This window comes from Protobothrops mucrosquamatus, unplaced genomic scaffold (genome assembly GCF_001527695.2).
Source record: "Protobothrops mucrosquamatus isolate PMUCROS unplaced genomic scaffold, P.Mucros_1.0 scaffold_123, whole genome shotgun sequence".
In the NCBI taxonomy this organism is placed as follows: Eukaryota; Metazoa; Chordata; class Lepidosauria; order Squamata; family Viperidae; genus Protobothrops; species Protobothrops mucrosquamatus.
In genome coordinates, this window is record NW_015386199.1 from 358,823 (window position 1) to 376,344 (window position 17,522).

The 17,522-nt window shown below is 37.8% G+C and overlaps 1 protein-coding gene across 1 annotated transcript in view; it reads right to left on the bottom strand.

Annotated features, from left to right (window-relative positions):
• Positions 1 to 15,863, bottom strand: part of CEP112 (centrosomal protein 112) — a 223,309-nt gene extending 207,446 nt beyond the window's left edge. Inside the window, exons 1-4 of the mRNA XM_015816958.1 lie at positions 15,733 to 15,863; positions 14,977 to 15,051; positions 5,252 to 5,299; positions 5,078 to 5,155 (exon numbers count right to left, since the gene is read on the bottom strand). Coding sequence (XP_015672444.1) covers positions 5,078 to 5,155; positions 5,252 to 5,299; positions 14,977 to 15,051; positions 15,733 to 15,840 — 309 coding nt within the window. The 5' untranslated portion in view covers positions 15,841 to 15,863. The remainder of the gene's footprint in view (positions 1 to 5,077; positions 5,156 to 5,251; positions 5,300 to 14,976; positions 15,052 to 15,732) is intronic.
• Positions 15,864 to 17,522: the final 1,659 nt, after the last annotated feature.

The following is a 17,522-nucleotide window of genomic DNA, read 5'->3' on the forward strand; positions in this document are numbered from 1 at the left end:
CAGAACGAAGCATGTTTAGAGTTGCCAATGCTACTGGATTCCTTTCAATGTGTATTCCTCATTGTGTCTGCTTATTCTCCTGTAACCCTTTCCTCTCCAATGAATGTAAATACAAACATTAATTCTCTTCTTGCTAATTACCTAGCACCAGGGTGAGCATTTCAAAGGGAAAAAAGGGAAAGCTGAAGTAAAATGTTAGAAGGAAAACAAAAACCTAAGATGTGAAACTGATTACATAATCTTGTCAGTTACAAGCAACAGCTGTAAGTCAGGGTGAGCAGTCCTGGTCACATGATTTCCTACTAGTAGTCCCAACTGAGATTGCTAAATCAATTGTGGCTGCTAAATACATAAATGTATGTGTAATTCTGATATAATCTGAACTGAATAATTTCATCTTAATGCTTCTGGACAACCAAGTACAGATTTCTTTTAGCCCTATATATAAGAAATCTTTATTTGTGTAAGTTAATATATTTGCATTTGAAGAATGGACTAGGTAGGAGAATAGACTTGGAGAATATGCAGTACCACGATCTCCCTAAAATATGCAGTACCATGATCTCTACCTAGGTTATGTCCCTTTACAAACAACTGAATATAATCTAATAAATAAAAACAGTTTGAGAATCTCTGCTTTAGGAGACTGCATACTTGAGCAATCATTTTTGTACTCTGCGTATAAATGACAAGATTAGCTCCTCTACTTTGGAGACTTCAAGTAATTCAGATGGCTATATACAAGCTAGGTAAGGAAAAATGGCTTTAGTAACAAAAACCTATGTTTATATCACTACATGGGTGAAAGTGCAATGCAATCCATCTAGGGTTGTCTTGAAAGAGATTTTGGAAGCTATAATTGGTAAAGAACACAGCAGCCTGAATTCTGTAAATAGTATAAAAGCCACTATTCCATAATAAAACCTTATTTTTATAATTGCACCACTAGTTGCCAACAGACTTCTAGAGGAAGTGCTGGTCACCACCTTTAAGGCCCTATACAGCGTGACACTGGTTTATGTTATGGATTGTCTTGCTCTATAGGATTTTATTGATGCATTCTTTGAAAGACAGCCTACTTAAGATCCCAACTATGCAAAAAACTGTGAGGACCGTAGAACAGAAAATGAGGCAATCATCTTCTGTGATTGCCTCAGTATTCTGGAATACATTGCCTCCAGACCTCTTTAACACTTTCAATCCTGGCATTCAGGGAGGCACTAAGACACTTACTTGGCACCTGCATGATTATCCCATGGCTCTTTTTAATCATGATTTTATGTATAAAGATGTTTATTTTACTAAGATATTTTATGTCGATATTTTAGGATTGCCACTTATCAAAAATTAACCTTAATATACTCAATTATAGCCTGACAATCTAGTTCTGTAATTATTTATACTATCAAAGTATCCATAAAAGCCACACTGCTTGTGCATAATTATTTTAACTCTGTTTTACCATGTATGGAGCTGACAGGGTTTTTTTAAAGACATAATTCTTAGATCCACATCAACATAAAGAAGATCTAAAAATTGTGTTAAAAGAAAGCTTGATACAGAATAAAGCAAGTGACTGATAGTCAGCCTGCAATTATCTGAATCCTGCACTGGTTAAATACATTGTACTGAATTGCTAAACAAGCTCTTTCATCTGTATCAAGGTCTAATACCTATGTACATTAATTAAAGGCATGTAGTCATTTACCACAAACAACTAGTACTAACACTCTATGATATAATTATAAAAAGTTCTTACATTGATGCTGAACATTTCAATTAAGAAACAGGTTCTTGTAAAATCACAAATCTGCAATAGAACCATCTGTATCAGAATTGGGCAGATCCACGTTTTGGAACAATATGTGGCTTTGGATTTATTTTACACATTCATTAGTGTCCCCTATTCTGTCTCTTTCTTATTCTATTCCACATTCCAGATCTAAAGCTATGGTTTGTTAAATAAGCCACACAAGCATATTGCACAGAGATAAAAACCATAATTTACAAATACTGGAGTTCATCTAGTGTTTGAACCCAGACTCTGTGTCACCAAAATGAAGGAAAATAAAGCAAGAGGCACATGCATATACTCCAAGTTCAAACATAATTTCCTTGCTAAAGTAGTGCACCACCCTTAATAAAGATGTTTTCACTCCTGTGTTCCATCTTTTGAGCTCTTCTTTTTTTACCCCATTGTCTCCCACTACTCTGGAAAGATGCAATGAGCCAGAGCAGTCAAACTTCAGGAGAACTAGAAACCAGAGAAACAGGATTGGACCAAGGTCCCACCTCCGCTGCCTTCAAAAAGGACATTTTTCTTCCAATGGATTTCATGCTTTTCTTAACATTTATTTTTCCTGAAAGGAGAAAAGTTCTACAGTAGTGTTATACTGATAGTCCTGCAGTTATATCCATTCATTCACCAATTGTTCAAAGTTAAGACTGCACTGAAAAGTTATGACTAGTCCTCAAAATTCCAGCCATCACAGCACCCTGTCATCACACAATAAAAATTCAGGCTAGCCAGTATATATGGTCACCTCCACCCACTTGAGCTCTCTAGCACTCAGCTGTACCCCTCCTCCTCCCCCCCAACCCTCACCAATGAGCACATGTTCATGGCCCTCCCCTGCTCACAGCCCTCACCCACCCACCAGCCTGCTTGCTTGGTACTCCTCCTCTGCTCCTGCTGCAATCATGTACCTGTGCAGTCCTAAGGTTACAACAGCAACCAGGACTGCCAGAATTTCCATCACTAAGTAGTGTGGCTGTAAAACATGACATCACATGAATGTTTTTACAACATCAACCCAAAACATAACAATACAGAATGGAATGGAAGCTGTAATTAAACAGAAACACAAAAAGGTTCTAAAAACCCAGAGTTTACATAAAATAAATCAACTGTTCAAAAGTAGTTTATAACCAGGGCTTTTTTGTTATAGAATGCCCAGAATGGAGTTCCGGCACCTTTTTTGGATGGAACCTTATAGGGTAGGTAAGGCAGGTTATATGATGTGTGTGAGTTATGGCACCTTTTTTTTTTTAACAAAAAAATCACTGTTTATAACCATGAAAATAATACAACCACTATTGCATTGTACAGTTCAATTTGTTCTCTATGCCACTCAGAGTTCAAAACCAATTTCTTATCATATGTTTAATCTTAGGTTGCTGAGAACATAAATAAGAATTTCACTCATTTTGTGGGTAAGTAGCACTCAGAAAAGGTGGCATTCAGAAGTGACTTTCCTCTTTCTCAAAATAAATCATTTCTATCATCAGGTTTCATACGTTCTGAAATTTCTGAAAACTTGTTGATATAGACCATATTTAAACTCAATATGTTTCCAATAATGACAGTAAAAATTTAACTGAATTTAAATAAACTTTGAGAAAATGTATACAACATGACTTAGACAAAATTACATAACATGTTTCGTTAATTGGTTTTATATCCTACCTTTAGTACAATTACAAAAGTGTCAGTGACTCTGGGCAGCTAACACTGCATAACAGCACCATTTTTAATAAGCAGTAATAAATAATCCTACTAAAAAACTAAACTGGCAGCCATGAACAAAACTCAATAAACAACAAAAGTAACAATAACAATAAAACAATAATCACAGGCTCCAAATAACCTCCTAGGACTAAATCCATGTTTCTAGAGCTTTCCCAAAACCCAGCAATCTAATATTGGGGGTAATGATGTTCAGACGTGCAGGCAATATAGAAGAAAATACCAATTTCTAGGTCCCACTAGTTGTCAATCAATGGGACCTGGAGCTCACCTTTTTCATTAGATCTTATGAAATCAGCAGAAATAACATGAGAGCTGCAGTCCCACAAATATTCAGAAATTCAATGGAAGTTAACACAGATCATGAAGCAGAGGTATAACATGTATGTACTAAGGTGCACAATAACTTCCTACACCACTGTGCTCTGAACCAGCTGCACCTTCTAAATGTTCTTTAAGGGCAGTCCCATGTAAAACACATTGTGACAATGTACTCAGGAAATTATTTAAGACAAGAGTGATCCTAAGCAGTGCTTTCTGGTCCAGTAAATGATATAACTGGCATACAACATGTTGTGCAAAAGCCTTCCTGGCCATAGGAACCACAACAGAATAACAGAGTTGGAGGGGACCTTGGAGGTCTTCTAGTCCAACGCTCTGCTCAAGCAGGAACCCCTATTCATTTCAGACAAATCGTTGTCCAATCTCTTCTTAAAAACCTCCATTGTTGAAGCACCCACAACTTCTGGAGGCATGTCATTCCATTGATTAATTGTTAACTATCAGAAAATTTCTCCTTAGTTCTAGGTTGGATCTCTCTTTGATTAGTTTCCATACATTGCTTCTGGTCCTGCCTTCAGGTGAGCCACAAGTTCAGGAGGACCTCCAAACTGCACACCACTGCTGTCTGGAGTAGTGCAACCTCATCCAGAACTAAAAATAAAATGCCATTAGATCCAAGAGGACCTACAACTCACAGTCACTCAGTTTTGCTAGGATTGAGCTGAGCCCATTTCCTCCCAATCCAGGCCCCTACAGTCTCCACAGCATCACTTGGTCAGTCCAGGGCAAAGATGTAAAGCAAGGTATCATCAGCAATGATACTCCACCTTGGGCCACTAAATTATCTTTTTTTAAAAAAAAAATAGCATATCATTTTCCTAAAGTGCTAGTTATCATAATGAACTACCATGTTTCCCCTGAAAATAAGATCAAACCAGAAAATAAGCCCTAGCATTTTTCAGGATGCTCGTAATATAAGCCCCACCCCAAAAATAAGCCCCAGTTAAAATCATCAGCCAGACATGCATTTAGTACTGTATTTTCCCCAAAATAAGACCTAACCAGAAAATAAGCCCTAATGCGTCTTTTGGAGCAAAAATTAATATAAGACCCGGTCTTATTTTTGAGGAAACACAGTATGTGTCTTATTCCATATCTAATGTCATATCTGCTGTCAAAATTAGCCTCAGTTTAATTCATAACCTTACTTATCTATTTTATTTGCCTTAAAGCAGACAACTGACATATTATAAAAGCAAAATGTGTTACCTCCTTTTCATGTATTCGGAATAATGCTTGTTCATCTCGAGAAGTGCTGTTTTTCCCCATACCTAACTTGGGTGACATCTATTATAAAAAATAATATTTTGTATTTAACACCAGTGTTAACACAGAGAAAAATTATTATAACAAGACAACCAAAAACAGGCGAACGCTACGTACCAATGAGAGGGACATAGGTTTCTCACGTAAATATCTAGGATTTTCAAGCTGAAAAAGATACATTAAAAGAGGTTTAAAGTCCAGATCATTAAAAGAAGTGATAAAGTCTAGATCAGTGATTATTTCCAAGATGAAGATATTTAAAGGGTTTGTGCTTAGTTTCTGACAGAGACATCTTTAAAAAATCTCATACTAGCTTCATGAAACCAACAGCTTAGTTTAAGAGTCACAGTCCCTCAAGCAAATCTTCAGTTACTGTGAAGTAAAGAGGAAAAGTAAGATATAAATGGAATGAAAATAGTTTATATTTAAAAGAGAGAAACAAAGAATCACAAAATGGGAGATACTCCTCTCTTGAAGCAGGTTATGATATCCCAAAGAATATTTTGAGAAGCAACATTTTAACGTCTATTTATTTATCTATTTTTTCTCAATGGTAATACACATTTCTCTGGCTTTTCTTATACTTCAACTCACTCTTTTAACCGGACATCTCTGTGGTATAAACTGAAAGACTATGAATGGTTCATAGTGAGTACATCTGTCAGCTCACAGAATTATTCTTTTTACATCTTTGTTAAACAGCCCAATAATTTTACTTAAACACAAAACCCACTGTTTCATTTGTTGAAACAATGCAATTACGCAAGTATAGACTGATGCAACTAACACCTTTTGCAAATATCTATAAAATGTTTACTTATTTGTTATTTTTAAAAAGTAAATTAGCAATTCTGGATTATTTCCAATATATGCAGACAAAAACATCCAAGTACAATGACTCTTAGATAATGAATGAAATCAAATGCTAGCATGAATATAAAGCAAAAATTCATCCAGCAACTTGGAAGGCATGTTGTAGGTGCTACCTATTTTTCTCCTTCATAACGTTTTATTCTATGTGCATCTGGTGAAATGATCTACAAAAATTCAGTTGATAATAAAAACTGGTTGAACTTCAAGGTGCCTCCAACTGTAATTTTGCTATAGAAAACCATTTTGTATATTTTGTACCTCTCATATCTTCAAACTATTTTTTGTTCTGCTATTATTTTTTCTGCTATTAATTAATCTTGAAGCTGCCACAAAACTCTAATTCTGTTGTAGAAAACTAACCCAACTATACCCTAGAATTTATAGCTGCTTTGTATGGTTTTCTGAAAAATATATATTTGAAAAACTGCAGTATTATTAAAGAAAATGTAATTAGTATAAGATAAACTTTGAAATGGAAAACACAATATATTTTGCTTCTATTATATCCCAAAACGATTGTATCATGCTAAACACTTAAGGATTGAAATGTTTTGACCTGGTGTCCATTGGCTTGGATAAACTACAGAGTCTAATTTCATAAATCTTGAATCAGTCTGGATTTTTCATCATCTTATCTGGGATGACAATGAAGATGCTTAAAGGGAAAGGGTGAAGGCTCTGGTGGACCGGTGCAATAAAAGTAACCTGATTTTAAATGTTGATAAAACAAAGGAGATCATTGTAGATTTTAGAAAGAGCCGGCAGAATCATACTCCACTCAGTATCAAGGCTGCAGCTGTGGAAGTGGTCAACAGTATCAAGTATCTGGGGGTGCAGATAACTAACAATCTGAATTGGTCTCTCCACACCTCATCCTTAGTGAAGCATGCAAACCAGTGTCTGTATTTCCGGCTCAGATGAGGAGAGCACATCTCTCTCCTTCTGCCCTGGTCACTTTTTTCAGAGGCACGATTGAGAGCATTTTAACAAACTGCATCACTGTCTGGTTTGGTGGCAGCACTGCCTCAGATAGAAAGTCCATACAGAGAATGGTAAGGACAGCTGAGAAGATCACAGGAAGCTCGCTTCAGGATGCTGCTTATAAGTGCTATCTGCTTAGAGCTCAAAGCATTGTTAGAGACCCCACATACCCATTTTATGGTCTGTTTCTGTTGATCTCCTCTAGGAGGAGGTTTAGAAGTATTTCTAGCAGGACTACCCGATTCTGTAATAGCTTTGTTCCCTATGCCATCCGTCTGGTAAACTCGCAAGATTGGTTTTTTTCTCCATGCACATGTATACATAACCCGAATTAGACTGTTGTTTTTCTGTGTCATATAATATATGTGGGTATATGCATAATTCTGATGCAACGAAGTTTCATTTTAATGTATGCCGATTGGTGTACATCCAAAGTGACAATAAAGCTATTGTTATTCTATTCTTGTCACTTTCTCCATTCATTATGCAAACTAATTTTGGGGGGAAAAACACTTAAAAAGTACACTGTATAAGAGATTTGGTATTAATTAATGGGGGAGAAAAGAGCAAATGTACTTCACAAATTCTGCCGCAGGTTGCCTCCCATCGGCCGGTACGCTCCCACAGAGTGGGTCTCCTCAGGGTGCCGTCAGCCAGACAGTGCCGGCTGGCGACCCCCAGGGGGAGGGCCTTCTCGGTGGGAGCCCCCACCCTCTGGAACGAACTACCCCCAGAGATCCGGGTGATCCCGGATCTCCCCTCCTTCCGCCACGCCCTAAAGACATGGCTTTTTCAACAAGCAGGTCTGGCCTAGGGAATTTTAGTGGATTTTAAATTGGTTTTAATCAAATTTTTAGTAGAAGCGGCCAAATTTGAATATTTATTTTTAATCATTTTTAAATTTTGTATTGTTTTGTATCATTGTTTTAAACTGGCTGTAAGCCACCCTGAGTCCTCCGGGAGAAGGGCGGGGTATAAATTGAATAAAATAAATAAAATAAAATAAAATAAATTAAATCTTTAGAATATACCTACATACTCTTTGAATCTTCACCTATAATATTGTTGGTTTATCTCTCAGTATCTTCACTTAATAACACTTGAGCTCTGTTTCCTTCTTTCCAAAATTATTTTTAAATTCTAGCTTTGCTATTTCCTGAGCTGAAATATAGTTCTACAATTAAATCTGTTTAAATTAAAGTTATGAACTTCCTATTTCAAAAAATAAAGGGTCAGCTGTTGAAATTTATGACAATAAGCCATGCACACATAAAAACACACGGAGCATTCTATACAACAAATTCAAGACAAAGGAAAACAACAAAAACTAGTTTTTATGAAGAAAGCCAAGTTTTAATGTCAAAATTTCCATGCAATGATTCAGCATGTAGGCTGAGGCCAGGATCAATTCTAATGAAATATACACCTTATTCCAAAATATACACCTTATTCCAAAATTCTTCAAGAGACATGCAAATACAGGTAGTTCTCATTTAACAACTCACCGAGACAATTTGAAATTAGGACGGCATAGAACAAGGAAACATGCATTGGTTCTCGCAGTTGGAGCTATAGTAGCACCCTTACAATCATAAGATCATAATTTGGGTGCTTAGTAACTGGCTAGCAATTATGATGGTTTACGCATCATGCAATCACATGATTGTTATTTGCAACCTTCAGTGCCAAATTCCAAGAAGGAAAATTAGTGGAGAAGTAGGCAGAAAGTTGCAAATGGAAATCATGTGATATTAGGGTCCAACAATTGTGCAAGATTTCCTTAACATCAACCAGAACTGCTATAACTGTCATTGTCAGTTAGCAGAGACATGTCACATCACGCTTTACAATCACGATGCTTAACAACAGAGATGCCAGTCCCAATTACTGTTAAGTGAGGACTAACCAAAAGCTCTCCTCATTGATAATTTGAATTTAACATATTTTTCATTTCGATTTGAACCAAAACAAGAATATGGGGTTTTGCCTGAGGATTTGGTGGACAGTTTGGCTGAGGCCTAGTTGCTGCTTTGAATAGGTGGGTGACCAGGGCCTTGGATCATATCACTCCTATGCTGCCTTTCTCTATATCAGTGGTGGCGAACCTATGGCACGGGTGCCAGGGGCGGCACTCAGAGCCCTCTCTGTGGGCACGCGCACCATTGCCCCAGTCCTGGGCCTTCAGCTGGGTTTTATAAAACCTTTTCGCTTTAGGCCTCCGCCGCCGTGTACAAAAAAAAAAAGGTTCAATCAATCAGTCAATTTCAACTTCTCGCGGAAAAAAAAAGATCTTGCAAAGTTGGAATTGATTGATTGAACTTTTTAGTCCCACCCAGTCTGCCGTTACCATCGTAGCCACGCCCACCCAATGGGCATGTCCAGCCAATGGGCCACACCCACCCGGCACCCGATGATGCATAAGTGGGTTTTGGGTTGCAGTTTGGGCACTCGGTCTCTAAAAGGTTCGCCATCACTGCTCTATATGCTGAACCCAGGGTGCAATTTGGTTTATTCAATAGCTAGTCTGGAGTGCTGTTGCAAGAAGACTTGAAGCAAGTCTAACTGGATTCAGGTAAGAATCCATATTAAGGATTACCTTGTAACGATAAGGGGAGAAAAACATCAATATTTCCTTACACACACTGTGTCTGATGTTAGCCATCTAGCAGCTCTGTTTAGGGCAGACATGTCAAACGTCACGTGACGTCGCGCAATGTGTCGGGATGGTTTTGCCATTGCCGGCATGGGGTGGGCATGGCTTCCGGATGATGCATCTGGCCCGTGGGCCGCCAGTTTGACACCCCTGGTTTAGGGTGACTCATTCCCTGCTGACTAGGGAGGGACTCCCAGAATATCTGCTGGGCTGTTGTGAAGATTTTCATCTTGGATGTTGACTTCTCTACTGCACAGAATTTTCTCTGAATCAGGTAATCCTTGTTTAGATGAATTAGAAAATATTCTGTACTTACAAGAACCTGTAGTACTAGAAAATGAAATTAGATCAGAACACATATGATAAAATAATCCAAGCATTTACACCTTTGGAGGAAAGGAAAGCTGAAGACCATAAACACAGTTGGGGTTTCACTTAGCAACCACTTTGCTTAATGACAAAATTAACAGGTATCAATTGTAGCTAAATGAGGACAGCCTCTATTTGTCCACTGGTACTTTTTAGCATACCAGTTCTACATTGGAAACTCCCGGGTTTGGATGATTTTGGGATGACATTTCTTGTTTTTCTGTGTTTGTTTCCATCTTCCATGTCTTTACAGAGGTAATTGTATTATGCTTCCTGTCTCTTCTAATTGACTGATTACATCCTGAACCTGGTCCTTTTGCTCTTCCAACAGTGCACTCATGTCTACTGTAATTGAGTTTATCCACCTTGCTGCTGATCATCCTCAATTTTTTATATAACTGTATCTGTCATCTGTCTATAATCTGGCTTTAATATTCTTAAAAATAACTCAAGGCACCGAATATACCTAATACTCCTTCCTCCTCTTATTTTTCCCCATAACAACAAACCTACAAAGTGAGTTAGACTGATATTGAATAGCCCAAAGTCATCCAGCTGGGTTTCTTCTCTAAGGTGATACTAGAACTCAATTTCCTGATTTCTAGCTTGATACCTTAACCATGAGACCAAACTGGCTTTTTCCACCTTCCCAGGATTAGAGCCTGAAAGTCTTTGTTCAGTTTTGCCCTCTTCATCTCTCTTGGCTTTCGTTTCTCTTCTTGGACATAACCAGTGTCTGTTCAGATAAGCAGTTTGCTTTCTTCTATTTTTTGATCTTTGCAGTCTCCTTTCAACTTAACAACTTCTTTGATTTCATTCTACAATTCCTCACAGCATAAAAATTAGTTCTTTTTGTTCTTTTACTTTAGCTTGACTTGGAATTTGTAAGTGATCTGTTCCACAATCAATGCATGGTCATGTCTTTGCTGTTGTAACTGAGGTCTTCCCATTCCTTCTACCAAGAACTTAATTAATTAGATTTCTGTGTAGTCTGCCTGTGATGTCCACATACGTAGGCATTGTTTTAGTTGTTGGAGAACTGTCTTAGTGGGATTTTCCATTTCTTTGTTATTATTTTAAAAGCAATAAAAGAATAAATTAAAAAATATTTCAGAAATTAATTATAATAGCAAGAACCCATTGATTTTCAGGAAAAATATCATCATGGATAATATGATAAAGCTTCATTAAATTTTCCCTTGGAATTATTTTTAAAAACATGCATAATCTTGATCTTGATAAAAAAAAATTCCATTTATTGTTACCCTGTGGGCAGATTCTATCTATTATTTATTATTTACATAATTTATATTTTGCTCAATTTTAAATGCTCTAGGAAGCTCATATAAACATTATAAATATCCTAAAACAGTCAATTTAATACAACAAATATAATTAAAACATAATTAGAAATTGGAAACAAACCACTAGAGTACCTTGGGCCCCAGAAGCAAAGAGTTTTTTGCCACCTTTCTGAATTTTAAAAGTGGAAGGGTAATCCTGTCTTGCGGAATTAAAACACTACAGATTGAGAGAGATATTCTAAACAAACAAACACTGATTCAGCACTTTTGACTCTTAAGTCCCAAAGCATCACTTCCTGGACTAACTACATAGGACAGGTAGGTTGTTTTTGAGGAAGGCGGTTCCCTAAATAACATAGGTCCTAGCCATGTAAGATTATATCGAAGGTCAAGCACTTTTAACTGTATACATAAGCATACCAACAAATGCCAAGCCCATAATATTGATATAACACTAGCAAAATGGCTGTCACCTACCAGCAAGGTAACTGCCACATTCTCCATAAGCTTAAGCTTCCAGGTAGTCTTCAAAGGTAGCCCCAAACTGAATACATTTCAACAATCCAATTTCAAACTAACCATGATTCTTGCAAGAACGTCCCATTCCAAAGGGAGTGTAACTGACACAGCATTTGAACAAAGTTTCCCCTGTTCACAATTTCTATTTTCTGCTCAAGAAGCAGTTGCGAATACAGAAGAACATATAAGTCATGAAGCCAATCTTTAAGCAAAGAAAGAAACATTTCTTCTAGCAAAACTTTGCTAGAACATACTTCTTGCACATAAATTGTGATAATCATGTATTGCTTGTAAAGAAAAAAAAACCAGCAGAAACACCAGTTAAAGTTAAAGATTATCTTGTTAATATATTTTTAAAAATAAAGGTGAATATTTGTAGCTCAGGGTTGAAATGAGGGATCTTTGTGCTCACTGAGCTTGGTTGTATTCTTGCAAGATGTTTTTTATTACCCAAAGTAGATAACATCATCAATGCTAGCAAGCACTCCTTATTTTAGAAAATACAATGAACTATTAATCCATTCATAAGTGAATTATGTTCAAATAGAATCATTACATTCTAAAATTCTAAAACAAGAGTTATATCTTTTCTGTTACCTAGCCCTGAGGATGTTGTATGTTTAAACTTGGATGAGACATTTTCCCATTCAAGAGTAGAACATAATCTGCAATCTTCTGGGATTCATAGTTCCTGCTTGATGAGCAAGAAGGCCATTGCATAACTTTGACCTAATACAGGGCTTTTCAACCAGTGGTACGGGTACCACCTGTGGTACATTGGCACCTGGCAGGTGGTACACGACCATCCTAGAAAAGTGGTAGAGGGGGAGGGGAATGAGCTGAACCGGTGGCAACACAGGACAAGCCTGAGCGAGAGATGGCTGGAGCTGCAGGGCTGTCAGGGCTCAACGGAAGCCCCAGGATCAGCGCTTCTTCGGGACTGTCAGGGCTCAATGGAAGCACCAGGATCAGCGCCAGGCTCCAGCTGGAGCTCGGCGCTGATCCTGGTGCTTCTGCTGAGCCCTGAAGAAGTGCCGATCAGCTGGAATGTTGCAGCATCTCCAGGGTCTTGTGATTTACATTCAGATGCTTGGCAACTGATTCATATTTATGACAGTCACAGTGTCCCAGGGTCATGTGAAGTGACCAAAACCTGCTGCAACCACCCAGCAGACGGGGGGAATAAAAACCAAACACCCCCCCACCCCATCCCCGCTGCCAATCCCCAACAGAAATGCTCACAACAATGAAAACCTCGGACAGGAGGAAGAGCGTCGCTGGGTGGGCAGGCAGGTGTCTTGCTCGGCTGTGGCTTGGGGGGCACTTTTTTCAGTGCCATTGTAACTTTGAACAGTCACTAAGCGAACTGTTGTAAGTCGAGGACTACCTGTACTTTATCACTTTTTTTCCTTTTTTTTTTTTGGTCATCAAGTTTTTGACACCTTGCTAGGCGACTGGTGGTACTCGGATGTTGCCGTATCCTAAAAGTAGTACAATGGGTGAAAAGGTTGAAAAGCCCTGACCTAATACACCAATTGTGCCCTTTCCTAAATAGGGAAGCCCTTCAAACAATCATTCTCAATCAGGTCACTTCAGCTTGACATATGCATTCTACAAGGGGCTGTTGTTGAAAACCACCCCAAAGCTTCAACTAGTCCAGAATGAGGCAGCATGGCCATGTAACACCTCTGTTCCAGCTTGTTTCCAAGTGTGATTCAAGGTGCTTGTTATTCCGCCGCGCCCTCAAGACATGGCTTTTCCAACAAGCGGGCCTGGCCTAGGGAGGATTTTAAATTGGGTTTTTTAGAAAATTTTAATATCACAACTCTAAAATATTTGGTTTTAATTCGGTTTTATTAGGCGGGGATTGTGGGTATGTTTTGTTTTAAATATGTTGTGAGCCGCCCTGAGTCCCTGTGGGGAGAAGGGCGGGATATAAATCAAAATATAAAAAATAAAATAAAAATTACTCATGGTAGAGAACCCAACTACCTATCTCCCCTAGTATCTGCTCGACCACTTCAGACCAGTAAGCATGGCAAGATCTGGGTTCCTTTGGTTAAATACCATCTACTAAGATACTGAAAACACCCTCTCTCACAGCACTTGCCCTCTGAAATGAGATCCCCTCCAAAATCCAGGTGGCTCCTAACCTACTGGAAGTTCACAGGACCTTGAAGACCTGGCTCTTTATCCAGCTTTTGGCCAGAATGGGTACAGACCCTTTTGAAGAGTGTTTGTATGTTTGTTGCTATCTGATTTTCCCATCTATATTTCTTACTGATGTACTGTTATTTGATATTTTTAAGCTGTTTGTGAACCATCCAGAGTAATTAGAAATTATGTGGTATATGCCTTGAATAAATAGACACAATTCAAGATTTTAGAAACTTATTTAGTTCCCACTGTAAGCTGTCCATCAACAGAAAAATCCAAGTAATTTGATTAACAAACTGACGAGACTGCATAGGCTGAGGCAGGGCCATCTACAAAACCATTTATTTGGCATTAGGCTATGTAGCACTTCAGGTTTGAAAGCAAAGAGACGCTTTAGAGTTCACAGGACTACAAATGTAGAACCTTTCTGAAACTTCTTAAATAGTTGTACCAATTCCTGAAATGACATAACTATTTGATAGGGGCAAAAATAGTGATTTTCAGAGGAAAAAAAAACCCCTCTCCTCATACAAACATAGCCTCCCATCATATAACACATGAAAGGAACAAAAATCCATCATCCTGTATCTTTCCAATCTTATGTGATATTATCCACAACTCTCTGCAGCTCCGCTGACCTTTTAATTTCCTGTTCCCATCATCTAACACTTTCCTTACATGGGTTTTGAAAGAGATTAGATTTATTTGATGTACAAATAGCTACTAGTCATGACGGTTATATACAGCCTCCAAAATAAACTGTANATCTGCTGCTGTACATCTTCCTGATGGATTTCCTAGAAAAGTCTAGTTGGAAAATAAAGTTTTGGATTCTTAAATACCTTTAAAAACACCAGAATTTATTTTAGTTTCTTTCCAACTCAGTTTAGAACATCATATGCAAAGTCATGTTACACATACTGAATGCAGGGATTAAACTAGTAATATTTTGAAATAAAAAAAATGAAGAGAAAAACCAAATTTACCCCAAGATTCCAACTGTTGAGACGAGCTTCAAAGTCACTGTCATCAAAAGAAGTTTTTCTTCTATAACAATCTCCCTGAAACATTCAATTTTTAGGTAAAATGTTTTAGTGCAAATAGGGAAAAACAGGAAAATTAGGAGAAAACATGTGTATATAATTTCTGGAAAAGGTTGATGTACATATTGTTATGTAATTTCCTAATGTAAATCAGCAATTATTTCCACATAAGTGGTAGTAATGGCAGGGGAGAGTTAATTTAGCATATGCAGGCCTCTTTGGGGAACCTTTGCATCAGGAAATTGTTTATAAAGGCTCTGAAGGAAAATTCTGGGAATAAGTTGAGGAAAGCTGCACAATTTTCAGAGTTCTTCATCTTTTCATACCATTTTATTTATTAAGCTACAGCATTTGATGCAAGATAAGTAAGTTATTCAAAACAGACATCTTCAAATTACTATTATTAAGAAGAGGCCCAAAAAACCTAAATAGTTTAGTATTGACTAAATACCTTAATGTTGAAAAATAAAACTATAATGCTACCTTTTCCCATGTTCTTTATTGGGTCCAACTCAGCACTTTATTGCAAAACACCGTTGTAGTTTAAAACACATTGCAATATACCATACATACATACATACATACTGTACATGACATCAGTTCTGCCTTTTTTCTGTTTTAACTTCTTGCATGTTACATTCATTTTTTGCATTCTGAAATTTTAAAAAGCTGGTTACTGCAAATATGGAAAATCCTTACCCTTGTCTTTGATGGAAAGTTCTCATCTTCTGACAAACGAGGAGGACTCGTAGAATGTGATCTTAAGGCTAGTTTTCCATTACAGGTATATTGTTCCCTGTAATACATAGCAATAAACAGAACATACTGAAAAATCTTCTCTTCACAATAGTTCCTTAATACCCATTTCTTTCTTTATATTTCTATCTTGCCTTTCTATTTCAATGCTATATGCTTTTTTCAAAAGGCACAGAAATAGAGCTAAATCAATCATCATAATAAACCAACAAGAAGGTGAGGGAACATGCAACTAAAAATTGTATCAGACAGCCTTTGCTCTCCTCACCCTTTTGAAAAGCAGCTTGTCTACATAATATTTGCTTCCTAAAAATTATACAAGTAGTCCTCACGTTATCAACCAAAGGTATGAGAGACCCCCACAAAAGTTACTTAAGACCCTGTTCTCAAGTTCCATTGACTGCACACACACCTGAGATCACATGACCATATTTTGCATGCATGGCAACCAAATCACCTTTTATGGCTGGTTTTAGCGTTCCAAAGTCACATGACCATGATTTACAACTTGTTTGCCAGCTTCTAGCTTTTTTAACTGGTTTCCAGCAAAAAAAGTCCACAGAAATACATGCTTAACAACCACTGTGTTCACTTAACAACTACTGCAAAAAACTCATAACATTAGGTACAATCATAGTGATATCTCAACTTATGACCAACATGACTTATGATGGAAATTCCAGATTCCATTATGGTGATAAATCAAGAATTCCCTGTAATGCACTTTAGCAACCCTCAAAAAAATTACAAATCTTATGCATAACTACTGGGCCATGGCCTATTTGCAACCGGGCCATGCAAGCAGTGGGTCGGCACACATGCACACACACACACAGCTCAACTCGCACAAGTCAAGCTGTACAAGCATGCGTGTGTGTGCTAGCCCACGACTTGCACAAATTGAGCTGTGCCAGCCCGCAGTTACAGAGCCCAGTTCCCCTCCCCCCACCAGGCTGTCAAGCCACAAAGGTTGGGGACTGCTGTTCTAGAATGTTAAATCATACTTCACCTAACTCAAAAAGGGAGCCTTTCTCTATTTTAATTACAGTAAAACCTAAGGTGGAAAAATCTATCTTGTTTACCCTGTTGCCTTCAGGAATGTCCTACAGAACACGGAAGCTGGTACATTCTTTTTTTGATAGAATATAAATCTTTGAGTTGAACTAACAAGGATCTGCTGTAATAATGAATTTTGAATCATGAGATAAATCAGTATATAATAATAATAATAATAATAATGATGATGATGATGATGATGATGATGATGATGATGATGATGATGATGATGATGATGATGATAAAGTTGGAAGGGACCTCGGAGGTCATCTAGTCCAACCTCCTGCTCAGGCAGGAAACCCTATATCATTTCGGACAAATGGCTGTCCAGTTTTTTCTTAAAAACTTCCAGTGTTGGCGCATTCACCGCTTCTGGAGGCAGGTTGTTCCACTGGTTAATTGTTCTAACTGTCAGGAAGTTTCTCCTTAGTTCTAGGTTGCTTCTCTCTTTGGTTAGTTTCCACCCGTTGCTTCTTGCCCTGCCTTCAGGCGCTTTGGAGAATAGCTTGACTCCCTCTTCTTTGTGGCAGCCCCTGAGATATTGGAACACTGCTATCATGTCCCCCCTCGTCCTTCTCTTTGTTAAACTAGACATACCCAATTCCAGCAACCGTTCCTTATATGTTTTAGCCTCCAGTCCCCTAATCATCTTTGTTGCTCTTCTCTGTACTCTTTCT